We start from the raw sequence: 26754 nt of genomic DNA, 5'->3' as shown, positions 1-26754 counted from the left end.
CATTTCATTTAATAAATAAATAAGCAAAATATGGCCAACATTATGATAACGTTCAAAATGAATCTTCAGATTACTGTGAAGACGGCGACGTCGAACATCGATCATCAAAGGCACAAGTGTACCTGTGGAATTCTTTTGTACATCAATAGAAATCTGACAACTGTTTGAATAATTACAGCCAGTTGGAACTCCATGTATAAAACCTCCTTGGTTTAACCCTAAATAGACTGGGCTATTTTGGTAGCTCGAAAGACTGGGGGGGGCCTAAAGGGCCCCCCCTTAAGATCTCGGCCGTGGATCGCGCGATCGCCGCGGAAATTTGTACAATGGTAGTGTGCGATGTAATCTACAAGATCGTATATTTAAATTTTCCAAAATAGTATTCTTTTATTTTATTTTGATTAATTATGCTAATTTATGCGAGAAATCAGACTCTTTGACCTAAATCAGTAAATAAAGCTCCAAAAGTGCTCATTTTTGGTCTAATTATTCTTTATGGCATTCTTAGCAAATGTACTTGAAAAAAAATTTGGTATCAAAATTAATTTATTTATTTTATTGTTTTATGAATTTCTTATGTATTTCTTTGTTTTTTCGACCTTTTGTTTTTGTTGTTTTTTTTACAAAATTTGTGGCAGACACTTTTTGAAGCATAATACTCCTAAAATAAATTAATTTTAGCCATTGAGAGTAAAAATAAGCATATTTATATGAACCATGTGAAAAAACTCAATTTGCATTGACTTTGTACACAAAATCACATTTTTGAGCCATTTTCGGCCTCACATGCATGTACAAAAAGTTATGTAACTTCAGAACCGTACCTCCGGGCGTCACAAATTTGGTGTCAAAATGTGCGGGAAACTCGAAAGAAAAAAGTCATAGAGCATCGCGGCAAGAGCATTGCGTGTTGCAGAGTAATCGCGCGAAATGTCGAGGGGGGGCCTTTTAGGCCCCCCCCCCCAGTCTTTTTAGGGTTAAGCAAATTTTTTCTGCGGACATGCACGTCAGATTGCATATGCCAACAGACATCAGATGATGGCCGCGCATTGATACTTGCATGTGTCAGATACGCCTACATATTTCACTCATTTTAGTCCGTGGACTGAATTTAGATCATGGTTTTGATTAAAACTACACTGTACCTTTGTAAATACAGACTAATCTGTCCATATGTCTGTACATTATTCATTGATGTTCACGTGTCCCATTTTGTTTTGATTTGCTTTTGCTGATTTGGGGTTAAAGGGACAAGTTGCTTGATAGAGGTGTACTGCACAAAGAATTTGCTCTAAAAAGCATTGATTGGCAGTACGGATGTACAGCACACTCCCGTTATAACGATCACGATTGTAAAAAGATTCCGGTTACAACAAAGTAAGAATTAAGGTCCAAACATTATCAGCTCTATATTTTCTATTGCTCATTTGTTCGGTTATAACGAAATTTCAATATAACGAAAGAAAACTGCCAGTCCCGAGGACTTCGTTATAATGGGAGTCCACTGTCACAGCGAACAAAGAACAACAAAGAACGGATAATTTTGCGGCCTGAAATTTTACTTCTTTATAAGAGTATTCGTTATAACGGGAGTGCACTGTACTGTATATCATAGCGATGCCAGCCAAATCGGCTTTCAATAAGTGTCATAGCAGCCTTTCATATTTACAATACAGGGGAATGCATATTCCATCTCTCTGAAAGTGCAGCTCTCAGTAATGCATGTATGAGAGGATAGAAGTCTATGCCCTGCCACACACCACAGACAGCCAAGGAATGTACAACAGACTCGTATGCAGCATTTTGAGATATTAATGGTACCAAATGCATTTCCTTTATTACAATCTACATATACAGTTGAGGGGGGAGGGGGACAAACATCTGTGTAAGTATATATATTTATATGTTTGTGTATGTGTGAGTGTGTGTGTGTGTGTGTGTGTGTGTGTGTATAATGTGAAGCAAAGATAATGTACAGTAATACTGAAGTACACATATCAGACAGCGATTGTAGAGACATGGTGCAGATACAAGCAACAACGCTTTTGCATTGGCCCTGTATTTGGCATGCCGTGATGTTCTCAAGCATGGTACATGTACTACTGAAAGCAAACCAGGGATAGTTGAATAATATACTCTTGTATGTTTATCCAGTCACAGAAAGGTACATTGTGTCACAGTATAGCGGAACCGATACTCTTGGATACATCGGATATCGCAGAGCACAACTGAAACTATGCCCCGAGATCATGGGAAATACATATGACGGAAAGGGAGATGATTACATACACAACCTCCTACATGCTGAGACTAGCATACGTGTTGTTTTCATTGACTCGCTGGGTATTGAACTTTGTCTCAGATCTACACATTCTTTTTATCCATTTCAACAATCCTGCGATTTTAATTTGTATAATTTTTCTCTTCCACCTCCATTCAGCATGCAAACATAATTTGAGAAGATCAAATTATTAGACCATCATTGTGCTTCTTTTTTTTTGTATGGATACAGAAAAGGAGCTATATAATACAAGTTTGACCTACAAAAGTTACAATATTCTTTGCATACATACACAGTGACAACAAAACACCATTCAGTGCATTTTGCCTTTGCTGAAAGTAACCCCATTTGAACAAGTGCCACAAAAGGAACATCCAGCCCCCCCCCCCCCAACCTGCAAAATAAAAAGAAAAAGACATGTCCACTGGTTTTCATCAATGTATGCATATTCTTGTCAATTATACTTTAACCAAGTGACCAAATACCACAGGAAACCCAACTTGGATCCATTTAGAGAATCAACCTTCTTGCAACCCTAGTAATTATTCCATGAAAGCACACTGAAACTAGATTCATATTTCACCTCAAGTATCATTTCTACGGGGCCAATGTTACTAGTTTTGGGTGATACCAATGTGTTGTGCTTAATGTGAGATAATGATGGCATAATAACTGCAAATGGACCCAAATCAACAATGAGAAGAAAAAAATAAAACACAAATGAAATCTTGGGAGTTGATTGTCGTTGCAGTATATGCATAAAGAAGTGATCCAGGACATTAGTTATGGAATGCATAGAATTACATATATTTGACATCAAGCACACTAAACATATTGGTATTTGTTAGTTCATAGGGGGCATGTGATAAAGGACCACAAATACAATTTTCCAGCAGTTCAGCACTCGAACTGTGTTCAGGTTTTACTTCCGCGTGGCACTCCAATGCAAGACATGATGGTGCCCGACTGACAACTTTTTAAGGGGAAACAAAAAATAAACTTGGCCAAATATTTTCTTTGCAAAGCAAGAATTGGCTGGGAATATGTATGCTTGAATATTGCTTTCCTACCAAAAGGGAGATAAGACACATTATATGGTCTCTTTCTCTCTCAGAAAAGACAGCAGAAAGGGGAAAAAAAACAGGGAGACATTTTCTCATATGATTTTAGTGGTAAATAACACTTCTACAAACATGGCATATGAAATCAAGTTTCTTACACATATCACACAGGAGTATAACCGACGAGATGAAGGACCTGCTAACATATACGTAGATATGAACCAAGCACTTCAAATGACAATTCAAATGATAAGAAAAGAGAGTATACTGCCATTGTAGTCTAGCGGTCTGCCTTGGGATCCGTGGTAAGGACTAAAGCTAACTCCCTTGCTGATGTTGACACGACAACATTAACATACACTATTGGATAGCAGACCACATTACACGCATCTGCAAGGACTCACTTTTATCCTCTTTATTACTGTTGTAATTTCAAAAAGAAGGTCCAATGTATCATGAAACAAGAGGAACAAAGACGTTACAATCAATCTTTAATCATTCAAGCTCTACAAATTTCCATAAAGGGAAGATTTCTGTCTAAACATTTTTTGTTTAGGGGGTCTACTCCTTGCAAACAGCCTAGGAGCTAAGACTTGGCAGCTCCTTCATAGTCGTTATCTCAGCTCTGTTTTGCAACATTACATTCCCAAAGAAAGTACTTCCACTTACACAACAATAAATTGCCTGCAGATGGCACATAACTTTAAACTTAAATCCATTCAACATCACTCTTATCCCTTTTCCCCCCTCAACGGCAATCTTCCACATCTACACCTCATGTGCTCGATTCTTGACACTCTTTCCCACACAGAGTACCCCGTGTGCTCATTTGCTCGACCTTCATGAGCTGGAGAAATTGATGTACATCTTCCACTTTCTTGAACTGGGTTCTAGGACATGTCACATTCACATCACATCATTTTAAATTACACACACTATCTACCTTCAACTTAGCCATACTGACTGCATTTGGAACACATTCTACGTCATCTACATCTGTTCTGATGATACCTGGTGAAAGCCAATGAAAAGTTCTAACATCAGGGGCAATGTTAGCGCTTGAAAAAAAAGGAAAGAAAAGAAAGTAGGGGTCAAGCCATTCGGGTTCAGACTGGTTCTTTGATCTACTTGATACACACAGAATATTACACAGACTGACCGTCCCCTTCTGTACACACTTCAAAGTAGCATCAACTGGAACTTGTGATACAACAGAATTATAGACACAGCAGCAGAATGTGAGAATTGCTCAATTCAAATTATGTGCAACAGAACGCTTTGGGGTTTTAGTTTTTGTCTATAAAATCCCATCTCCGCAATTTTGCCTCATAGAAGAAACCATACATGGGATGCAGGAATAACATACACACAGAAGAGACTGACACACCATCAGACGCTAACTTGAGCAAATTTGCAATTAGATTGGACACGCTTCAACATGGTTAACTCTTTTGTTAAAATAATGTTGCCTGCACCACTCGGTACCAACCGACGATGCTGGCTTAGTTGCGCTAAGAGCAGGAGATCATAGTTTCTACTTTAATCAACGAAGCGCAGTGATGGGGCCACATCCCACAGTAAACTACTGTTGACACAAATCGGAAATCCTGAATGCATGCGGAGCCATCCCAAGCAGATCCGAAGTGCAAACGTCCCTGAAATGACCCCAACTACAACTGCCCAAAGGCACTTGGAAGGACCTTGCTTGTATCAAACATGTGACAGTGAGTGTGGCTAGCTATCCCGCCCACCCTACCTTCCCATCCCTTCCCCAATTCCCCCCCCCCAAAAAAAAAAACTCCTGGCTTATGATTACAGTTTCCCGTGTATGGTAAACGACACACCTAGTTCATAATTCATGAAGTTTTCCACTCTCCCTACACCTCTATCAAATAGCACAGGATTATCATCATTTACACACTCGGTGTTTTGCTATCCCCATCCACATTCTCCCTTCTATTTGTTTGTTTGTTTTGTTTTGTTTCAACATTCTCCAACAGGACATACCGGTGTTGAGAGCAAAGATTAACTGGGGCCCCGTGTTTGCTTGTTTTGCTTTAGTTGGTTTTTTTTTTTCACCATCATGGGTTCATCAGCTGCACAGATTCTGCAGGAGACTTTTAGCACAGCCCCGCATCCCTGCCATGACGATGTGCCGACTTCCGGCAGACATCGCTCCTCTTTCTCGCTCCGGTTTCCACCAGTGATGCTCCAGCTCAACACACATCGGGGCAATGCGTGGAATAAAACTGGGGTTTATGATATGTACGATCGTGAAGTTCTACACATTCATAAAACTTGTTCACGGAGCACAAACATTGAATGAGGGACAAGGCAAATAAGTTCCAATTGTGTTTTTCGTTCTATTATTTAACTCCACTTTCATTTTCTTAACCTAGAATGTTCACGGGGGGATGGGGAGGAGGCAAAACATTATTTTTTTTTCTTTCTTTTTCGTTTTGTTGTTTTTTTCTTTTAGCTGTTTACATCAAAACGGAAATTACAAACCAAAGGGATATAACGTCCACGTCGGAGATGCAAATCATACGACAGTTTAACTATTATAGGTATAACTTTAGCGTGTCATATTTGAATCCTTGGCAATGACTACCCACACAGCAAGGTCACATCGCAAACTTCTTGGTCCATTCCAGTGCCGTTTGGCGGTACTTCTCCGGGTCCTTCTTGTATGCGGTCGCGATCTCCGGAACGAGGGGGTCATCCGGGTTCGGGTCATTTAGCAGCGAGCAGATCGATAAAAGTACTGCAGAGAGGAGGGCCGAGATAGTAGAACAAATACTCGGTTAAAACAACAACAGCAACAAGCAATATAAGGGCCTGAAAAAAAAAAAGGGTTCGATCTCATACTCACAGGAGAGACATTGAGATGTTACAGCAAAAAAGCTGCTATGTCAGCAGACGATGTGTAAAGCTATCAGGAGTAACACGAGAAAAAGAGTGCATGAATGGAGGGCCATTTACCTAACTTTGTGTGAAGTTTGCCATCATCACAATCAAAACCAGCACTATGTGTTACAGGATTACCACTGCAGCTAGCTGGCTGCGGAGTCGTGCACGTATCAGTTGCTGTACACTAAAGTGTCGAGCTAATCATGTGGCAGTCTTATTGTGGCACAAACGTGCAAATTTTCTCTCATGCAACAAAATGGCCAATTTTCGCTTTGATATGGTTTCAACATCTTAAACAATGCAAATTCTAATGACGCTAAATGACAAATGGATGAAAGGGAAGAAAAAAACAGTGTGCAAAAGGTGTATATACCAAAATGTCATCTTGGGTTTAAAATCATGTGTAGGTGCGGGTTGACATCCAGAAAGTAGCATTAAAATATTTGTGTTTACAATTTTTAAAAAAAAGTTTGCTTCTTAGCAAAAGTTTTGACTCAACTCTTCATCCACATCAAATATAACACCTTGTCATATATTGTACAAGGTTCTTCAGTTCCAAATAGTGTGAGCAGGGCTCATGAGGGCGACTTTATATTCCTGCTCGCTAGATTACCCGTTTGTTGGTGTGGGTTGTTTTCTCCTTTTATCTTTTTACCTTTTGCAATTGTGAGTGCTGGTGACCACTGCGATCTCAGGATATCTAGACAGATGCTGCCATTGCTGTTGATGTTTGGATGGTAGATCTTGGTTGTGAAAGCTACCTGTTTGGGGGAGAATAATGAGAAGAATACCAAAAAAAAAAAATGTTGAGGAGAGGCCACGAGACAAAGGAAGCAAAAACAACGATGCAGGGCAGACTAAATGGTCACTGTCAATGGAAGACTACTGCTGGCACAAGGGCACAACGTCAACTGAAGAATATACATGAGATACATGCAGTAACGCTTACTTGTCCAGGTAAGCCTTGTAAACTTGCACGATAAATAATCCACAGCTCTGGAATATTCGCTTTACCCTTCAGCACTCAAAGCGTACCAATACCCAGGGTATTATGTTTGCTACATTGTAGAATATACTTGAGACATGCCCTCTGTAAAATATAAGAATTGCTTGTCACTCTGATTTTTATTCATTGTGGTTTAAATGTAAATTTTAAAAGAGTACCTTATACAAAAACAAAAATGACTTGAAGTAGACTAGTCGATCACCCGATTCTTTCAATCTAACGATAGTGCTATCAAAATTTTTTTCCAAATACGTCTTGACTGATAGTGATACGCACTGCGTGTGCACGATCAGCTATCCAATCGACATGGAATCTTGATATTATTCATAAAAATGTACGCAGCTAGAACGCGCACACATCATTACCGGCACTTACCGAGCAGAACTTAAATGCGTGGAGCACAAGTGCCAAATTGTTATAGAGATATGATCTGATTTATCGAAATTATGTATACTTTCAGGGGCTATTACAGGTGAATTATGGCTGGGTTTTTGTGAGTGTGTGTGTGTGTGTGTATTCTGGCTGTACACAAAGTTGATTTCAAGGGTATTGGTACACTTTAAGCCAACTTCTTCACACTTAGATAGGATGCAGCAAACTGCAAACTAATGTTAGAGACTGAATGCAGAATACCATGTACTGTATACGCCGAATATTTCGCGAGGTTTTTATTTTCGCGAATTTCGCAAGTCAGCTGCTATTAGCGAAATTAAAAAGATGCGATAATATTGACTCTAATGCCAATATGAATGTGACGTATGCGTATACATTTCTCCATTCAGTACATGACTTCACAATCGCGAATTTAACCACTCGCGAAATTGTCGGGAAGTCCCGATTCGCGAAAATTTAGACTCATGAAATATATGGCGTATACAGTAACCATCCATGGATGATATGAAGCATGAAAAAAAATGTGTTTCTACATGCCCGCAACCTCAAACATGAATTTTCGAGAAAGGCAGCCAGCAGCAGGTTGTTTAGGTGCTAGAGGGTTTATCAAGCAATTTATGACAGAATCACTTCCCAGCCAATGAGGGGAAACCCATACAGACGTAGAATATGACAGCAGAATTTTAGTCATATTCAGAAGACCCTACGGACCCGTGGCATTACAATTTTGATGATTACTAGCAGCTTTGAAGAGGTCATTACTCTTCTAACGTACAGTACACTCCTGTTATAACGAACACAGTTATAACGAAGTAAAAATTCAGGCCATAAAATTATCCGCTCCTTGTTCTTTATTGTTTATTTGTTCAGTTATAACAAAAGAAAATTTCCGGTCCCGAGGACTTTGTTATAATGGGAGTCCACTGTATCTACTCCGACTCATCTTTCCATGGACTATACTCTTCTCATATGCCATGACAGCCATTACCATCGAGGATGTGGACAATCAAAATGTCTGGCTACATCACACTTTACAGTGCGTCAAACAAATTTCACTGACAATCGCTCACCTTGGGTGGTTTGAATGGGTAGTCTGTTGGAAAGTGGATTGTGAGGAAAAATACACCATTTTGGTATGGACTGTCTCTCTGTGGAGGAAAACAGAATTAAAATAAAGATTAGCTTACAATTCCGAAAACAGACAAACATATTAACAAGTGCTCTAGGAATATCATATAACATTCATATGAGCTTCAAAATAAATTTGACTCTGACTTGGAACCTCATACTGATATCCCTTACAGTTTACAGTATGCCATTTGCAAAACTGAAACTTAATCTTCTTGGGCCCTAAGAACAATTACATAGATATCTATGCGAATCTATTCATGAATTCCTCGAGTCATTATGTATGCATGTACAACATGTGTGTACATGTTTCTATGTAGTGCAGAGGTCGACAGGACACTAACTTTTTTCTTTGGTTGCCAGTTTGGGCTACTGAAATTTTTAGATCTGAATTTTTAGTGGTCCGAAGAAATGTAGAGGCTAGAATTAAATTGAAACGTAACATCGGGCAACCAAGAGATAGCCTTTGGGGAATTTGGTGGTCCAACATCAATTTGAAGTGGCCCTAGGCCCTTGCTAACGTCGGGCCCTAATGTATGTATACAACATGTATGTATTTTTTACTCATTAATTTATTCATTCACTATCAATTGATCCATATACAATTTATTCATCATCAATGTCAATTGATCTTGTGGGAATAACTGAAAGTTCTTGCTTTCCAGCTCAACAAATGCATCAAAGGAAAGACAAGAGGCTAGTATACTGGCTCATTCAAGCCACTTCCTCACCTGTTGTGTACTAGCATAACAATACTCCAGTGTCAGGGCTACAGAGTTTAGCATGCCCATTGTGCATGAGTGCATGCTACATAGATTGCCCACATGAATGTACTACCTTATGAAAAGTGTGTGCTACTGTGGCAAGATTTGGCCCAAGGCTTAGCCTCACATTTGTTTGGCTAGAATTGATTGTGACAAAGATTTAGAAAAAAAAAAAAAAAAAAAAAGATTGTGGGGGCACCCAATTCTAACAAGACTATTCTCCCCAGGAAATCTACTGATTATTGAAACAAGCTGTGTTTTTAGTAGATTCTTTTTCACTTGGCACATTCTTCTTTCTTATCTGATCAAATAAATTCCTGATATTATGCCATTGAAAAATCATGCATGTTTCTTTTCCTAATATAAAATATCATACTAATTTAGTTGAGTGCTTGTCAATGGTCAAAATATTATTTGTATAAGTTTGCAAATGTTTCTACATGTCCGCTTGTTTCTTGTGAATTGCACTGTTTGTATCATCAAAGCGAAATGTGAGTTATTTATATAAACTTAACTTTAAACAGACATTTGAAGTATTGGCTAAAAGACACAAATGCAAAACCATATGCAGAGTTAGCTTTCTGTAGGAGTTATGTGAGGGTTAGGCTTTCTCCCAGTCACGAATAGTAATCACAACCCCAGATCTCAAAAGCCCCTTTGAGAGAGGCTTATGCAAAGTTTGACTGAGAGTCTGGAGAGGAGTCTATGGGGGCGGGGGTTGACATTGTCTATCATGAAAATCGGAATGTCAGTGACACAGCATACACTCATCATCACTGCTGTAGACCATGACAAGCATCTGCAAAATCACCGCTTTGTTGACAATATTACACATGCTGCGGCTGTTCATGGGCCTAATCTCTGTCTGTCATGCCATACAAAATAGTCTACCTTTACTACATCACACACTATCTATCACCCTATGGCATCTAGCCAAAGCATACTGGTATTCTAGAACACAATGTGCTCACATGTGGAACATTTCCTTGTAATTTTCAATCAAACATTTTTCTTTTTCTTTTTCTTTTTTTTTAAAGTTTGATACTTACTGGACCCATTATTGTTGCTTGCCAATGGTACACTGCAAAAGAAAAAGAAACAAAAAACAAGATGGAAAGGTTTAAGTGTGAAAAACACAAGAGTATGGCAGACAGCTGGAGAATGCCTGGTATATTTAGAATCCACTTCTAAGTGGGATTTGATGGAGCTCCTTGCTTTATTACACCATCACATCACACATAACCCAGCTGCCTCGAGAGCAATACAGTCAATGCTTACAGAGAGTCAAATCACTCAATTGAAAATCTAAAAGCTCACCAACTGGTATGGTATCTGATTAATGGGTATATATCATAAATGCATAATACTGACTGAAAATTCATTTCCGACATGAAGTCTTCCATGCATTTGATGGAGATGTTTACCTTTTCAAGTTTTAGCCGAATAAATTGAAAACACATGCTTTTACTAGCTATAGAAAAGAAGATGAATTATGTTTAATGTTCAATCGCGACAGCAAAATTCCTACCCTCCCTTTCAAAGAAACACATTTGGTTGTAAAAGTCCTGCTGGTCACAATAGCTGCTACATATGAAATGAATACGAGTAATTCCCTTTCATCTTCAATGCACAACCACACACAAGCATTATCAGTCAAGGTTTCCAAATACATGTTACCATATTATTCAAAAGAAGAGTGGAAACTAAAGCCGTCACATGGAGACCTAATATACCTTGCAGCAAGCTACACTTAACTTCCGCACATGCCTTCCTTTATGAGTCACAATTTCCACTAGCTTAGGTCAAAGTGCATCCCTGTCCATTATGCTGTTTTGTTTATAATGGATAATTCTCTCGATTAAAGAAAGAAGGAAAAAAAAAAGAATATAGTGCTCAATATAATTGACCTTGTTGGTGCCATCAGCGACCAGTTTATGTACATTGAATGATTTCAAGTTCGGCGCTAGTGCTGCCGCAGGTTTTATCTCCCGAATAAATGAATCAAATTGAGCTCCAACATCGATGGTCAGACTAACACAAGCAACACCGATCAAAATAATTGATCCCCTACACTGGTGTTTCAGATCACTGTGAAGTCCCAAGGGAATTGCATGACGAAAAAACGTGATGGTGCTCGTTTCGAGTTAAATATGAAAATATGTGGTCATGACTGCTTAGTTTTTGGTCAATGGGGAAGACATTTCAAAATGGCACAAATTTCATCCCTCCTCTAAAATTGCTCCCAGGCTCAGATTTATGTGGCAATGTCTAAAGTGTTCATGGAAGTTCCACAGGCGACCACTGCATTAACAGACTATGCACGTACTTGATGTCAATGGGGACAATGCGCATCCATTTGGGTCTCTCATATGATATACACGTAGCAATGCTAATACTTACACTGAACTTGATATGGCACATTTGATAATCCCTATGGACTGGTGTGAGCCAATGGGGGGGGGGGGGGAGGAGGACACTTAAATTGCCAACAAGAATAGTGGTCCTAGGTTCAGCTGACGCCATTCAACACCAGCTATCGAAACTAACAGTATAGATATGTATCATACTTTTGAGGTCAACCTGCTAACATCCACTGATTTCAAGTTCGGGATTATTGCTGGTGCTCCAGCCGCAAATACACTAACACCAGCATTAGCACCAAACTTGAAGTCACCCGGTGTAAGTAACATTTTGTGGTGGTGGTGGACCCAAGTCTATATGAACATATACTTTAGGACCATAACGACAAAAGCAGCAAGTCTCTGGAAATTTCACTGGAGTGCACAAACTTTGAGGGAGTTGAGAACATTTGATTGTCGGAAAATTCACACTTCTCTCTACTTCTGGAGAAAAGTCTCTGCACTCTTGAACCGGACACAAAAGTTTGCTTGATAGTCTAACAGAAAGTGACATTTGAGGAGACAAACTCATCATTCAGTTTCTGACTCACAAAAGTTTTCAGACAGACCTAAACTGCTCTAATAGCTTTGCTTTGACTTTTCCCCACCTACACAAAACCACATTATGTACAATGTCATTCCCAAACACTAAACCTCAAAACCTGGCTATTGACATTCCAAGGGGGGAAGGGGGTGGGGGTAGAAATGACAGCACACTTTTGTCATTCTTCAACTACAATTGAAGCCCCCACTTTGTGCAGACAACAAAAGAAAGGAGTACATGGAATAGCTACCTAATGTAGTGCACATTAGTAACATTACCAATAAAACGACAAGCATACACTGTAGAATTAAACCTACACAATAGCTATACAGATATTATGGTACTTATAACATGATTATAACATGATTTGTACCCCTGCTTACTATTGTGTAAACTGACACACCATCACATTTATTGTTTTTGACAGTGCAGGTTATACTTTATGTAAATGCTGATTAACTTATTACGTCTTGCACAATGAAACCTGTGCTGAATAGAAAGTACTCCACATCATAGACATGACACACACATCATACAATACCAAACAAATGGGAAATGCTCTATAAAGCACTGGGCTTTCACATAGCTTTGCAAATACTCACTGTCATCACCAACTGGACCTGCTGAACAGTTTTGTGGGGGATCATTTTTTAAGTCTTTGTATTCCTGTTAGAGGCAGAAAAAAAGAAAGAAAGATGAAAAGACATACAATCATCAGCATACACATACATTGTACATACACATTTCACTTACAATTCCAGCAAATTTAATTTTTGTGATCAGTGTCTTTATGTGTTGTTGTTCTTTCAGAGAAACACATAAGGACATATTAAACATATTGGTATTCACACTTCCCCAGGTGAACCACTATACCTGTAAAACAAGACTACAGGAGTTGGAGCACAAGTGGGTAATATCCAAAATTTACTATACTTTAACAACATGCACTGTAAGAAAGAACTCCTCTTGCTCATCACTCAGCGTGACATTAAAATGGGGCAAAATACATTAAGAACAATTTTCAATCTCCAGAGGACCTTAAACAAGCATTAAACACAGTCATGCTATTTAAAGGACAAGTTCACCTTAAAGGGATGGTATAGTTTCAGATGGGATGAGACTTCAGCTTTCTAAGTTTTTTGAAGATTTTTTTTTTTTTTTTTAGGTAATGAGAAACTTATTACATATGAAAGAGCGGATAAATGTAAGGGGAATTCAACGCTTATTTGATAAATATTGGTTTTAAATGGCTGAGATATCCAAAACAAAGCAATCATAATAAAAGGTGGGACCCACCTTTTATCAAGTTTTTGTGGTTTTTTTTTTTTACTTTCCTTTTGGATATCTCAGCCATTCAAAACTGATTATCATCAGATAAACTTTGAATTCCTCTTCGAATTGTATGCCCTTTCATATTTTGTAGGTGGTTTTATAATTACCTCACAAAAACTTAAAGGCTGAATCTCCATCTCAACCATGATTGTATAGTTTAACTATACAATCCCTTTAACCCATTGAGAACAGTTTGATTTTGCTACAACACGCGTTTCCCATAGACACTTGCCCGAGTATACTCAGGACTCGTCCTCAACGGGAAACTATACATTAGATGGATTGAGTGAATGCAGCAACATAAGTAGAACACGGCAGTGAAAGTTTGACGAAAATCTGACAATATGTTCAAAAGTTACAAACTTTCAAAGTCTCTGAGCAGGCACTGGTGGGTGAGAAGACTACATGTACTTCAGTTTTATGATGTCGCATGCATAGCACAATATACAGAAATATAAAGAGAATTCCACAAAATTTCATATTTTTGAAAAAAGTACACATTTCCTCGACTTGCTACTGACATATATGTTAAGGATAACATTCTTCCCCCTGCCTTCTGAAAGGGGCAAGTCAAGTCTTTTACTATGCAAGAAAAGTAAAAATATGTTGAAATTTCCTTATAAATATTTCCTTTGTATTGTTCTACGCATATGATATCACAAGCTGTTGCAGTAGTCCTGTCATCCAGCAAATAGTGGCACTGAAACTTCAAAAATTCATAACTTTTAAACAAGTTGTCTGATTTTCCTCAAACTTTCACTGATGCTTTCTACTAATATTGCTGCATTATCTTACTCCACATGTATTCTAAGGTGAACTTGCCCTTTAAAGGGTGTGTACAGTTCTGGTTGAGGTGAGGATTTAGCTTTTAACGTTTTGCGAGATATTCAGAAACCACTCTATAAGATGTCAAAGAGCATGCAATTCTAAGGGGTATAAAAAGTTTATTTGATGAAAATCAGTTTTGAAATGGCTGAGATATCCAAAAACAAGGTGAAACAAAGAGATCCTAATAAAAGGCGTGGCCTGTCTCCTTTTATTATTATCACTTTTTTTGGATATATCAGCCATTTCAAAACCAATTTTCATCAAATACAATGTAAATGTTGAATCCTTCTTAAAATTACATGCTCTTTCATATTTGATGAGAGGTTTCTCATTATCTCACTTAGGAATGTTCAAAACATGAATCCCCACCTCAACCATTACAGTACCGTCCCTTTAAGGTGAACTAAAAATATGACTGAAACAAATAGTACTCAGTCATAAGGGAGTCATTGCCAATTCCACATGCATTCAACTTTAAGAACACACACATAATTGACTTTTTAATGCTAAGTATTCACAACTTTTTTTTTTAAAGTATAAAAGATACAAGACTTCTGCTTCTACAACTAGAGAAGCACTCTAAGAGTGCAGACCTCTGCCAAGCAGCTCATTTCCACCATTGATCTTATTCTTCCATAGGGAAAAAAAAAATTGTGCAACTTGAACTCCAAAGTTCATTAACCCTACCTGCCAAAATATCGAAAATCCTTCATAAAATCCATAAAAATGCCCTGATCACTACCAAAACTTAATCATCTGTTCCTTGTGTCATCGGCAGCCTTTCCTACAGAGTTTCATCCAAATCTGTCACAATTTTTTTTGAGTTATTTTGCGCACAGACAAACAAATAAACAATCAAATTAACAAACAAAATAAAGTCAATGAAAACACAGCCTCCTTCCTTGGCAGAGGTAATGATCAGCTTGTAATAGTTTTTGTTTTCACTTTAGGTCCAGAGCTCTGACATTATATGCCCATGATGGGCTTGGTATAAGACATCAGGCACATTTAATCACAGTACAATGGTACTTCACAATTACCTGTATGGACATGGAAAGATATCACACACAGAAACACAGACTCACAGACACTCACACACAGACACAGACACAGACACAGACACAGACACAGACACAGACACAGACACAGACACAGACACAGACACACACACACACACACACACACACACACAAACACACACACACACATTATGTAACTGTGAAAGCAAACATAAATGCTACGCCGAATTTTCCCCCTAATATTCCTGCCACTTGATCATTGCTTTGTTGGGTTTCGCTATCCCGTCGAGGATGGACTGGTTTTGCTATAACATGCATTTCCCCATAGACACCTACCCGCGTATACTGGGGACTAGTCTTCAGTGGGTTAAAACCCCATTGAACACTACATAATGTACATGATATGCCATTAAATCGCCAAGCTGTAGCTTGAGCCAATGAAATGTACCTAATAGAGTTGAAGTAGATCCATTGATTTCATGGAATACTGCATGCCACAGTATGTTGTACACTGTGCGTATAAGTCTACTATGATCATTATAAGTGTACCCTTCCATAGCTCTTTGAGCTTGGTTACCTACATTTACATGTGTGGGGGGGGGGGGGGGGAGGGAGCAGGGTGGTCCACAAGGGGTTTTAGCATGTCGCTGCAACATGCCAAAATTCTTGTGCAACATCCTAAAAAGCCAGCAACATGCTATGCAACATCCTCAAGAATTTGCACAAGCTCAAAGTAAAAGTATTCAAAACATGTGCAAAACATGTGCAAAACATAAGAAACATCAAACTACCAGGTACTTTAGATATTTGTGTGCAAAACATGAGAGAGAACATTAAATGTAAGCAGCACAAAGAGAGATAAGCAGCAAAATATTGCGTACTATGTACTCATCGTGTGCGCTCCGCGCATATTCAATTTCTGCAATATTCTCAGATTCTAAGCTTGCAACATGCTAAAATTTCAAGTTGTGGACCACCCTGAGGGAGGGAGTTTTGGAATCTCCATACATTTGTGATATTCTGGATAAATTGCTGAAAAAAATGTTCCAGCAGAGAACCATGATCTTAACCAAAAGCAGTGACACTCAGAATGGAACAGCCTGGAAAGTATTAAGAATGAAAAAGGCCAACTCAGTCACTATCATCTTCCCTGTGTTTGCTGGGACCATGCCATCCATTACATCATTTTAAAAAAAAGACAGCAATCTACATGATTGCCACTGATCAACAAATTGCCATACATTGATGTACATTTGTAAATAAACACTGATTCGCCAGTGTTTCAGTAAGAGCCATGATAAAAAATCATGGCATAATGGGCATATACACCACGAAAGTGCATGCACATGATTTGTTACTTTTTTTAATGATGGTTACTGCTAGTACAGGTAAAACACTGAATAATTTGTGTTTATTTACATGGATGTGGGCAATTTGTCAATCAGTTGCAATAGAAAAACAACTTGACGCAATTGACAATCATTAATTTGAATCTACACGAATCCCCTCAAACTACAGTGTACGGTATAGCAAACATGTTCTTCTACAATCACTGGGATAGGAGACATGCTGTAGATCCTACTTTCATTTTCTTTCTTACTACATGTACATCTATGCAAAAGTCAAACATACATCTGTAATCCAAGATGGTTCACCACTTTGCTATGCCTCCAGGGAACCATATTGCATGATTCATACAGGTGTACTTGTGTCATTTTTCTTCTTAGTCTTAATTATGCTTTCATTGGCACTGATTCGTTGCTATTGGTAACTGCTTCTGCCCAAACAATGTGTGGATTGAATCACTTGATCAGAAGCAATCAAATTTAGTCCTTACACTCAGTTACACTTTTCCCCCTTTTCGATCATTAAATGTGAAAGGCTATCAGAGAAGCCTTCATAATGCGGCCCTGAAAAAGTTGGCATCTGATACTTCAACTTCTATGACATCCGATTAATGCGTGTGCAACTTTCATGCCCTTGAATACAGCATCTGTAGCAAAATAGACAACTTCCCCTATTCTGTGTTCTCGAGTTTTCCACGAAAAACAGTTGTTGGTTGCATTGCAAATAAATTGACTCTAGGAAAGAAGATCTTTATTTTGAGAGGATAACATCTATTTATTTACTGACCAAATGTTGTAGGAATTTGAGTATTATCATGGGTATCATTTGGGCACAGTACAACCAAGATTTATAGACAATAAAAGAGAAGTTCTTACTTCTTGTAGCAGAGTGCTACATGTGTACATGTACAGCTGTACATAACTTTTTTATTTACCACTTGTCTGGTCGGGCAAGCAGATTTTCATATTGTTGCAAAACACTTTCCTCAAAATGAATTTTACGTGCCCCCTAAAAAGTCCAAAAATATCAGAAAATGATGTACAAATCGCTTGTAAGTAAAGGGCTTGATATAACACACTCATTTGAATAAGCAGCATACGTTGATTCATACACTTTAACACATTGGAGTGACAAACTTAGTTCGATCAAGTGTTGGTAATGCATTGCATTGGGGCTTCTTCATGTAAATGTTGGAAAGTTGCTGAAATGAAATTAAAGTGCGTTCTATCACTAAACAGTCATCTTTGGACATCTGTATGATTGACTTTGTGGACTTGAAGGGGGAAAGTAAAAAAAAAAAATGGGGCTTCAGAACGTTTTGCTTGCCCATTTTGGGCAAGCATTTTTTCTCATTGTTCCAAAACACTTGCCCAACTTTGATTTGCACTTGCCCCAGGCGATCCGGCAAGGACTTACTGTAAAAGTTGATATTTTTGCGCAACTAATTTTTCGCGCTTGGCCATGTAAGAAGAGTTTCACATGCTTTTAATTCCACGGAATCAAGACATCAAGTACTGGAACAAATGGCACGCAAAAATATTTACATGCTTTTATTTTTGCGCTAGCTTGGCTGGTTGAGCGAAATGCGCGAGAATTTCAACACCACGAAAATTTCCACTTTTACAGTATGTAGCAACTTGCCTATAACGCAGGTCAAGGAAGAATATCAGAAAATAAAATATTGGCTGGTCTTCAGAGGGACAGCTGAGTTGGCCCAGAGTGAAACCTTGACCACATTACAAACATTTAATATTGGCAGATGGGTAACATGTAGACTCAAAGGGAAATTTCACTTGTAGTATCCCCCAAATCTAAAAGGGCCAACCAAAATCACGACCGAGTGGCTTTTCACATAAGAAAAGTTCAAGAAAAATTAATATTATCCTCTCGATGTTTGAAAGGCTCTTTGGATGTGATAAAACTTGCGAAGCACCTGCTTACACTGTATGTATTGAATCTAATATTTTGTGCGCACAATTCACTGTATCTCAAGAATATCAAAATATAAAACCTACTTTTGATTACCTATTTCCTCCTTTAATTTGAAATACAAAAACAGAACACTTTATTACCTCTATAAATGAGAAGTTGAACACTATTCTTTTTTTTTGTTTGTTTCACAGCTTTTTTGACTGATGAGCTTATAACACTATAAATTTTATATATGGATGGATTTGCTATAAGATTACCTCAATAAAATAAATCACTACATGAAAAAGACAGTGGTTTGCCTCATATCATGATTTTATCCAATTTACTGTTTAGTATAATGTTGACTTTCGGTGCAGCTTCCCCCCCCCCCCCCCATAACCAGAGTATTCATACACTTTGTACATTGTACATTGCAGCCTCATAATATCCTTCACAATATTCAGTTGAGTCTGCACATTGATCATGCAGACGATGTGGATTCTAACCGACTGTGTGGGATTTCTGATCATGAATAGCATCGTTCAAAGCTCCATTGGACATCAGTCCTATCAAATAATACAACGGTACATTTACGCCTGTGTGACATTTATCCATATCCACTCCAACATCAACATCAACAATGGCTAATCCACAAACTTGTACATCGTTACAATGAACTACACTCCCTGTGGCTGTGTGTAGTGTAATATGATGCATCACACGTTACCCCGGGGTACCACAGTACCCCGGGGTACCACCTTGACTTGTGTAGCGCCACCGCACGTCCACTCGAGGACAGCCGCAGAGAAATGCATGCACTGTGTGAGCGTCCATAGACTAGTCATTCCCATGCTACTGCATGTTCGATACTACAATTACTATGCATGCATGGTACGCTGTGCTAGCAATAGCATGTGCTTCAAGGTGCACTGCAGTGCAGTGCAGTGGCTAGCGCGCGCTAGGTCCAGCACCAAAGTAATTTCCACTTTTTGGCAACCCAGGGTATAAGTAAAACCTTTAAATACAAAATAAATAATTCAACAAAATGGCTGATTTCTATTTGGTACCCCGGGATACAATTTATGTCATCATTATGATCATGAACAGATCTGTACTGAGTAAAGTTTATAAGAAAAAGTAGGATCTTGTTTCCTTTTTTGTCAACGTTAACTCATATGAACTGATATTCTTTTTTCTTTAAACGTAGCGCAATCTCGGTGTAGTTTATATACAAGTCAGTGACAGTAATTTTAGGCATGTTCTGCAAGACCATAGAAATTTCAAATACAGTTGAACCTCTATTATCCGGCCTCCCTTTATCTGGATCTCTCTATTATACGGACGCAATCTCGCCGTGATTTTTTTTTTTTTTATAATTACGGGAGGAAAGGGGGATTCCCAACTCCTTGAGAACTCCTACACAAACACACATGAATTACATATTACTTCCAACATGATTAACATACATTACATCAAATTTCCTTCCAAATTGCTTACCCTCAGACATTTGAACATCCCCAAACATCCCCAAATGTAACAATGAAAAGGTTGCAGTATACACATTACTACATGTGGTACTACAATGGGCTAAAACTTGTGTATGTATATGTACATGTATAAAGCATTGAGTCTCCCGTATCCGGCCAAATCCCATATCCGGATGAGCCCCGGTCCCGACTTGTCCGGATATGAGAGGTTCAACTGTAGTCACAAATGTCTACTCTCTTCATTCACACAGAATTATAGTTCAAAATGAATGGAATTGGAATGACACAGCACGTCTCTCTCTGCATAACATGGCCATGATGGGCCCCATCTGCAGTTTGAGTTGGTCTTATCAGATCCTCAGATAAGAATATGTTAGACCTACAATTATTGACTGTTACAATCACTTCACGTTATTTTATCTTTGCATTATCTGTGCTTTTTAGGAGCTTCCCTGACGACTATCTAGTATCTCCCACTCTGTCGTCATTACCCTCAGCGCACAGCACGAGTAGGCTATGGCAATTTTAATACACCGTACATCTTGTGATTTTCACAATAGCACCCAACATAGCAGCCAGTCTGTAAACTGTGCTGTGCAGTGCCACCTACCCTACCATTGCATTGCATGGCTTATGGTCTACTGCGCAACACACACCGTCGTCCACTTCCCCACGGAACAAGACCACGTTATGCCCCAAAATATGGGGGGAAAAGTCACTTTCAAATCAACAATAGAGGCATATGGTAGTGAAATTAAAATTTTCTTACCTTTGCTATTCTTTTTAACGCCATATTTGTGAGATTTGTGTTTGTAAGGAGTTGGAAATGTGGATTTTCCTCACACTTTCTGGGCGTAGAGCCAGTAACAATCGTATCTTCGTGAAACACTTACTTCATGTATAAAGCGTGCACATCAATCTCTCATAGACACACGCACAACGCATACAACCAGTGGGGAAAACCGCGCTCGTAAGCATTGCATTGACGAACGCGCCTACGTATAGCACCGTTCAGTACACGTTTACACGTACGTAAATCCCGAGCGTGCGCACTTCACAGCCATCCATTCCACACATCTGGTACGGCTACTCCGTGAATGTGTAGGTGCAGCAGCTCTACGTAACAATAGTCTCTCATTTTTATTACACAGGAGGGTAGAGATACCGTGACTACACTATCAAGCAAGTGTAATGTACGATTTGACACCAAGGAAACTTAATCGTAGATGGCGCTATTGATAAATATCGTTAATTAGGTCGCGCGATGACATCATCACATCTTAGTGGAACTGCCCCCCTCAATCTCTTCCCACCTCCCTGATCGGTGTCGCATACACAAACATTATAAGTACACTGATGCTGCATCAATTCCGTCAATACCGGTATAATTCCATGGCACTGAGATCATTGCAAGGATTGACGTTTAACACATTTTTTTTTTTTTTTTTTTTTTTTTTTTTATTCAGGGAGGTCTCGGAAAGCATAATCAATAAATTCATAAGACACTTTTTATAAACATATTCCGTAAGGGCTAAAAGGGCTCGCTTCAACTGCATCAGGTCGAGGATACTATTTTTAGATAACCCAAAAGGAATGAAATGGCACTTTTCGAATCTATCGTAATACGTGTATCTTCTATACGAGATTGTTAGTTTACTTTGTCTATTCAAATGTGAAAAACTTGTTTGATGTGTGTTTCGTTTTTGCCGTGTTTGCGTTGGTGGTACAACTGTATTCAGTCCTTTGTTTTCTTTACCAAGCTGAGATAGAATTATTATATATCAGAATGATATTCGTCGCTATTTGGCTGACAATAAAACATCGACATCCCGCACTGTTCTAAAAAAAGACGGCAGCTAGGGGCCTACACCGAGGAGATACAAACATTTTCAATGTTTTTAAGTTACAATTTTTATATTTGAAATATAAGATACTTCCGACAAAAGTCAAATGTGCTGTCAAAAGCAGAATTAAGATTTACCAATTTATTCTAATACTGATTCTATCATAAATACTTTTTTTTTAGGTTACCAACTCCTCGTTTCGTCCGCCAATATTATGATGGGTTGCTGCCAAGGAGAGCTAATGAATTTTCCCGAAAGGATCCCTACCTTTTCGGTCTCGCCAAGCGCTCCGAATCTATCATACTTGAGAAGACATAAAAATGTGCGGGTCACTACAAGTGTATTTAGATAGTCGAGAGTCGAATATCATCAGTCAAAATAACATCTCAAAGAAGGTAGTGTAAAATGGCATGTATTGTCGCTCTGTATTCTTTCACACATCTCGACCCAATCTTGCGGTGACGGTATCCGGTCCATTACGTGGTGACCATTACCAGCTATATAGCGACATGAAATAGAATCTCGGAAGTAACAATAATAATCTTGTGTTTGTGGGACCCGACGATCTATTTTGGTGAATTGATTATAAGTTAGTACAATAAAAGTTTCTATTGCAAATTGGTTATAAGTTAGTGCGAACGCAAGTTTCAGTCGCAGATTAATCATCAGTGTGTAGGCCTAAGTATTATACAATACAACTTTCAATGACAAATAGCCAATATCTGACATGATTATGTTTCTTTTGTCTGTTTTTATGACTCCTGCTTGTTTAAAATGACAGTTGGACTCCTGCTATTTTTCTCTTTTCTCTCGAATTGGAAATAGGTGGATTGCTGTTATGATTTCTTTGATTTCACTTAGTGCATCTGTTCAAACGCTTTAAAGATTATCGTGATTTATATTACACGTACTGTGAATTTATTATGTACATTTTCTACAATGGACTGTACACGGTTGCAGTAAGTTTTGTACCATTTCCAGCATTTCCGTATACTCACAATATTCTGTAAAGTTATCTTTTATTATGCATTTTGATGCATTCAATTTCTGTAAAATATTTATATCTTTCTGTTGGAGATAGAAGAAATTAATGGATTAATGAACCGTATACTCACAATATTCTGTAAATTTATCTTTTATCATGCATTGTGATGTATTTGATTTCTGTAAAATACTTATATCTTTTTGTTGGAGATGGAAGAAATTCATGGATTAATGAATGGAAAATACAGAAACAAGATCAAACTGAAATAGCTAAAATAACTGAAATACTCCAAGTGCAAACGGAACAATATAAGAAAACGAAAAGAAGCCAGTCCTACATGCTTTTCATCTTCTAATCTCATAGTATTTTTATTTATTTACAGTGTGTATTTATATTTTTTTAGCTGTTCCATATGGTAAACAGACATAAATCTAATGCACATTCAAACGGATAAAGTCTATAAATAGCATTTTATAGTTTCTTTCACATTACCTATTATACAGCTGGCCGGGGGGGGGGGGGGGGAGGGGTCAGGTGAGGGGTCAGGGTCAATGATGTATACCCTCCCCACCTCCACCCCGGCCCCTGTAATGTACCCCATAATTCCTCCTTGAACCAATGTTGAATCTGTGCAAATTTCGAATATTTTGATGCTAAGGAAGAAATTAATTTCTCCTTTTTTATTCGACTTTGATAATGAAGAGATACAGCGAAAATTTGCTTGCAAGCCAACGGAGATAATTATGTAACGGATGGTTTAACTGTATCTCTGAAATTCGTAATTGAGACTTTTGTATTCCATTATTGCCATCGAATATATCAAACAGGAGGGGTGCAGTAGAAGAAGCGAAATACGTAATCGTATTAATTCGGAAAAAAAGAAAAACGTTTATGCCATCAGTATATTCAACGTTGTTGTCGATATATCAACGTATCAACGTTATAGATGATATTCTGCTTCATAATGGTAAGAAGTGTGCTTTATGGCATTACAATGGCATTACGTGACGGGGACTCATACACAGCTATCCCATAAGGCTCACGCCGCACGGAGGGAAGAACCCGGAACTTCACCGAGAAAAAAAGAAATGACTTGGTATGACGTCACAATCACAGGCCATGAACCATTGCATTATTTTGTGATTCATCCTCCAATGCGATGCGTGCGTTCATTTTTACATAGGCTGAATGCAAAGAGGTGATAATACTTCACACGAGATTCGCCACTGCATGGGTGAAATCTTCCCACCTTCCTCAGTGAGTGGCAATGTTACCATATTGATAATAATGACTGGCAGTGAATATTCGTCTACAACTGTTAAAATGTGTATACAGTCTCAGTACAGTGTATGTTATGGATACTGGCTGGGGTGCGCTATACAAATATACATTGTACTTTGTGTAAAATAACTTTTTACACAATTTTAATCATGACATAGGGCCTATAGCAAAACAAGGTATATGGGACGCTTAAAGGTATTAGCCCACATTTGCAAACCCACGAAAATCAAAACTGCATAAAATAGGTCCAATATGACTTCAAGTACAAGTTATAACAGTAACATACCTCACCTGTTGCTCTTTGTCTATACCATTCGATAAAAGAGAGAAAATCATCGTTTTAAAATCAATTTTCAAACCGGGTCAACCCGACCCAAAATCGAATTACGAGCGCGGGCTAGCTACGTACATGTAACTTACACATGTATCGCATGCATGTAGTACGTACGTGGACCGGAGCTAGCGAGCGTTATACGCATGCATACGGTGCATTTTCATTTATTTTTATGAAAGTAATGGACTAATTGGAACGAAATTTTGCACAGGTGTTACTGCAATCATACCCAAACTCCATGCTAACTATGAGACCAATTGCTGCAGGTTTACAAGTGGGCTAATACCTTTAATCTTATACGCCTTACAGCATTTGCATGAAAACGTCACAGTATGAATATCAGCGACAGCGGACTTGAGAACCACAGCGTGGTTAGAAGGTGCTATCTGTTATATAACAAAAACTCCTAAAGAATCTGCAGATATCATTATATCCCACAGCTACACTCACTTCAATCACGGAATCCTCGATATTCTTTCCATTTCCACATTGACTTTAACATGAATTGACATTAACATTTAGTGCCACTTTCACTTATAACATGACACAAAACATAATTGTCGTTTGGAACGTAATGACTGATAATCATATACAATATATGAACAGTTTTAAACCAGACAATTTTAAATCAGAGAGATTACTAATTCTAGAGTAAGCAAACAGTACAACCTGGTGTAGATATAAAACTTAAGATATATGACATTAACTTCGGGAGAACGAAAAAAAAAGTGTCTATTATGCAATTAGCTAAATCTTACTCCTTTTAGTGGGAGAAACCTACAGAAAAAGCTATAAGCTTGTATTTTTGTGGAGAATGAGAGAAAGAGAGGTACACTGTAAGAATCTCTTTGCAGTCTTAAGGAGGAATTGATATTCTAGATATTGATAATCCGTATTTATACACGGATATCACATTTCCCGTTGTCATTCAGGAAAAAAAGAAAAAACAGCAACTATACGCTACTCATCCCTGAAGGAAGACGAAAGCATTTTTGTAGGTTTTCTCTGCCAGTGTTATTGTTTTGTCATTCAATTTTATATTGAAAGCATTCATTTTCGTCAAATTTGCTGAATCATCGAAATACCGTCATTCATAATCGTTTTTCTGCGTTCAAATTGGCAAATTCAACTACCGATTTCGCATTTGCGCATTCCAAATCATTGAATGCGCACACATTTTCGGCAAAGGTTATTCAACTTCGTCTCCATCTGTCGCCAGCTCTTTCCAGGTACATAGTGGTATTTAAATTCGCATATGGGCAAACAAGTTAATAAAAGGAGCATTCAAATTCAACAAAATACACAGTAACCAAATATATATTATGCCATGCGTAATTATGCTAACATAGTAGAAATCGGAATGAACTATAATCATGAATATTAAAGGTTTTCCTAATGGCGAATTTATTCATTGTTTTGTCATTCAGTTCACGTTGATAATTGTTAGAAGCATTCATTTTCATTCAGTATTCACGCTATAAAGGCACCGAAATATCGTCATTCAGAAACGTTTCTCGTCTTTCAAAATCACTAACGTAGCAGCCAAAATTGCATTTGTGCATTAACCATTGAATGCTCATATACATTTTCGGCAATGATTATTCAATCTCGTCTCAACCTGTCGCCAGCTCATTCCGAATATTCAAATTCTCATATTCATTATAGGCAAACAAGTTCAGAAAAGGAACATTCGAATCAAACCTTTACAATGTCCATTAAGAATTTAGTGTATTATGATACTTGTACTGTATTTTGAATTGAACGTTAAAAACGTAAGCACGTGATGTCGGCGTAGCAGCAACGCTTTTGTAGAGAGCTCCCACTCATATTCCGAATTTTGGTGGAAATACGCGATATTTGGATCATATTTCTCCACATTATGGATGTAAGGAGAAGGGAA

At 38.2% G+C, this 26754-nt stretch overlaps 1 protein-coding gene across 1 annotated transcript; it reads right to left on the bottom strand.

The window, feature by feature from the left end:
- Positions 1-5309: 5309 nt before the first annotated feature.
- LOC139724731 (ubiquitin-conjugating enzyme E2 D4-like) lies at positions 5310-21291 on the bottom strand. The gene is made up of 6 exons (XM_071635853.1): positions 21180-21291; positions 13089-13152; positions 10593-10624; positions 8722-8799; positions 6908-7013; positions 5310-6106 (listed from the first exon to the last, which is right to left on the bottom strand). The coding sequence occupies exons 1-6, from the start codon at positions 21201-21203 to the stop codon at positions 5967-5969; spliced, it is 444 nt and encodes a 147-aa protein (XP_071491954.1). The 5' UTR covers positions 21204-21291; the 3' UTR covers positions 5310-5966.
- Positions 21292-26754: the final 5463 nt, after the last annotated feature.

The sequence above is a fragment of the Diadema antillarum genome, unplaced genomic scaffold (genome assembly GCF_040938485.1).
Source record: "Diadema antillarum isolate AM-2024a unplaced genomic scaffold, OU_Dant_1.0 scf00000226, whole genome shotgun sequence".
NCBI classification, from domain to species: Eukaryota; Metazoa; Echinodermata; class Echinoidea; order Diadematoida; family Diadematidae; genus Diadema; species Diadema antillarum.
The sequence above is the reverse complement of the archived record's forward strand: the minus strand, read 5'-3'. Positions and strand labels throughout refer to the sequence as shown.

What these genes read in the sequence shown, in the direction of transcription:
- LOC139724731 (XM_071635853.1), bottom strand. Translation starts at nt 21,203, where the DNA reads ATGGCGTTAAAAAGAATAGCAAAG. An exon ending in AGGTCCAGTTGGTGATGACA is followed by an intron (nt 10,625 to 13,088) that starts GTGAGTATTTGC and finishes TTTCTTTTGCAG; the next exon opens with TGTACCATTGGCAAGCAACA. An exon ending in AAGCAACAATAATGGGTCCA is followed by an intron (nt 8,800 to 10,592) that starts GTAAGTATCAAA and finishes TTTCCTCCACAG; the next exon opens with AGAGACAGTCCATACCAAAA.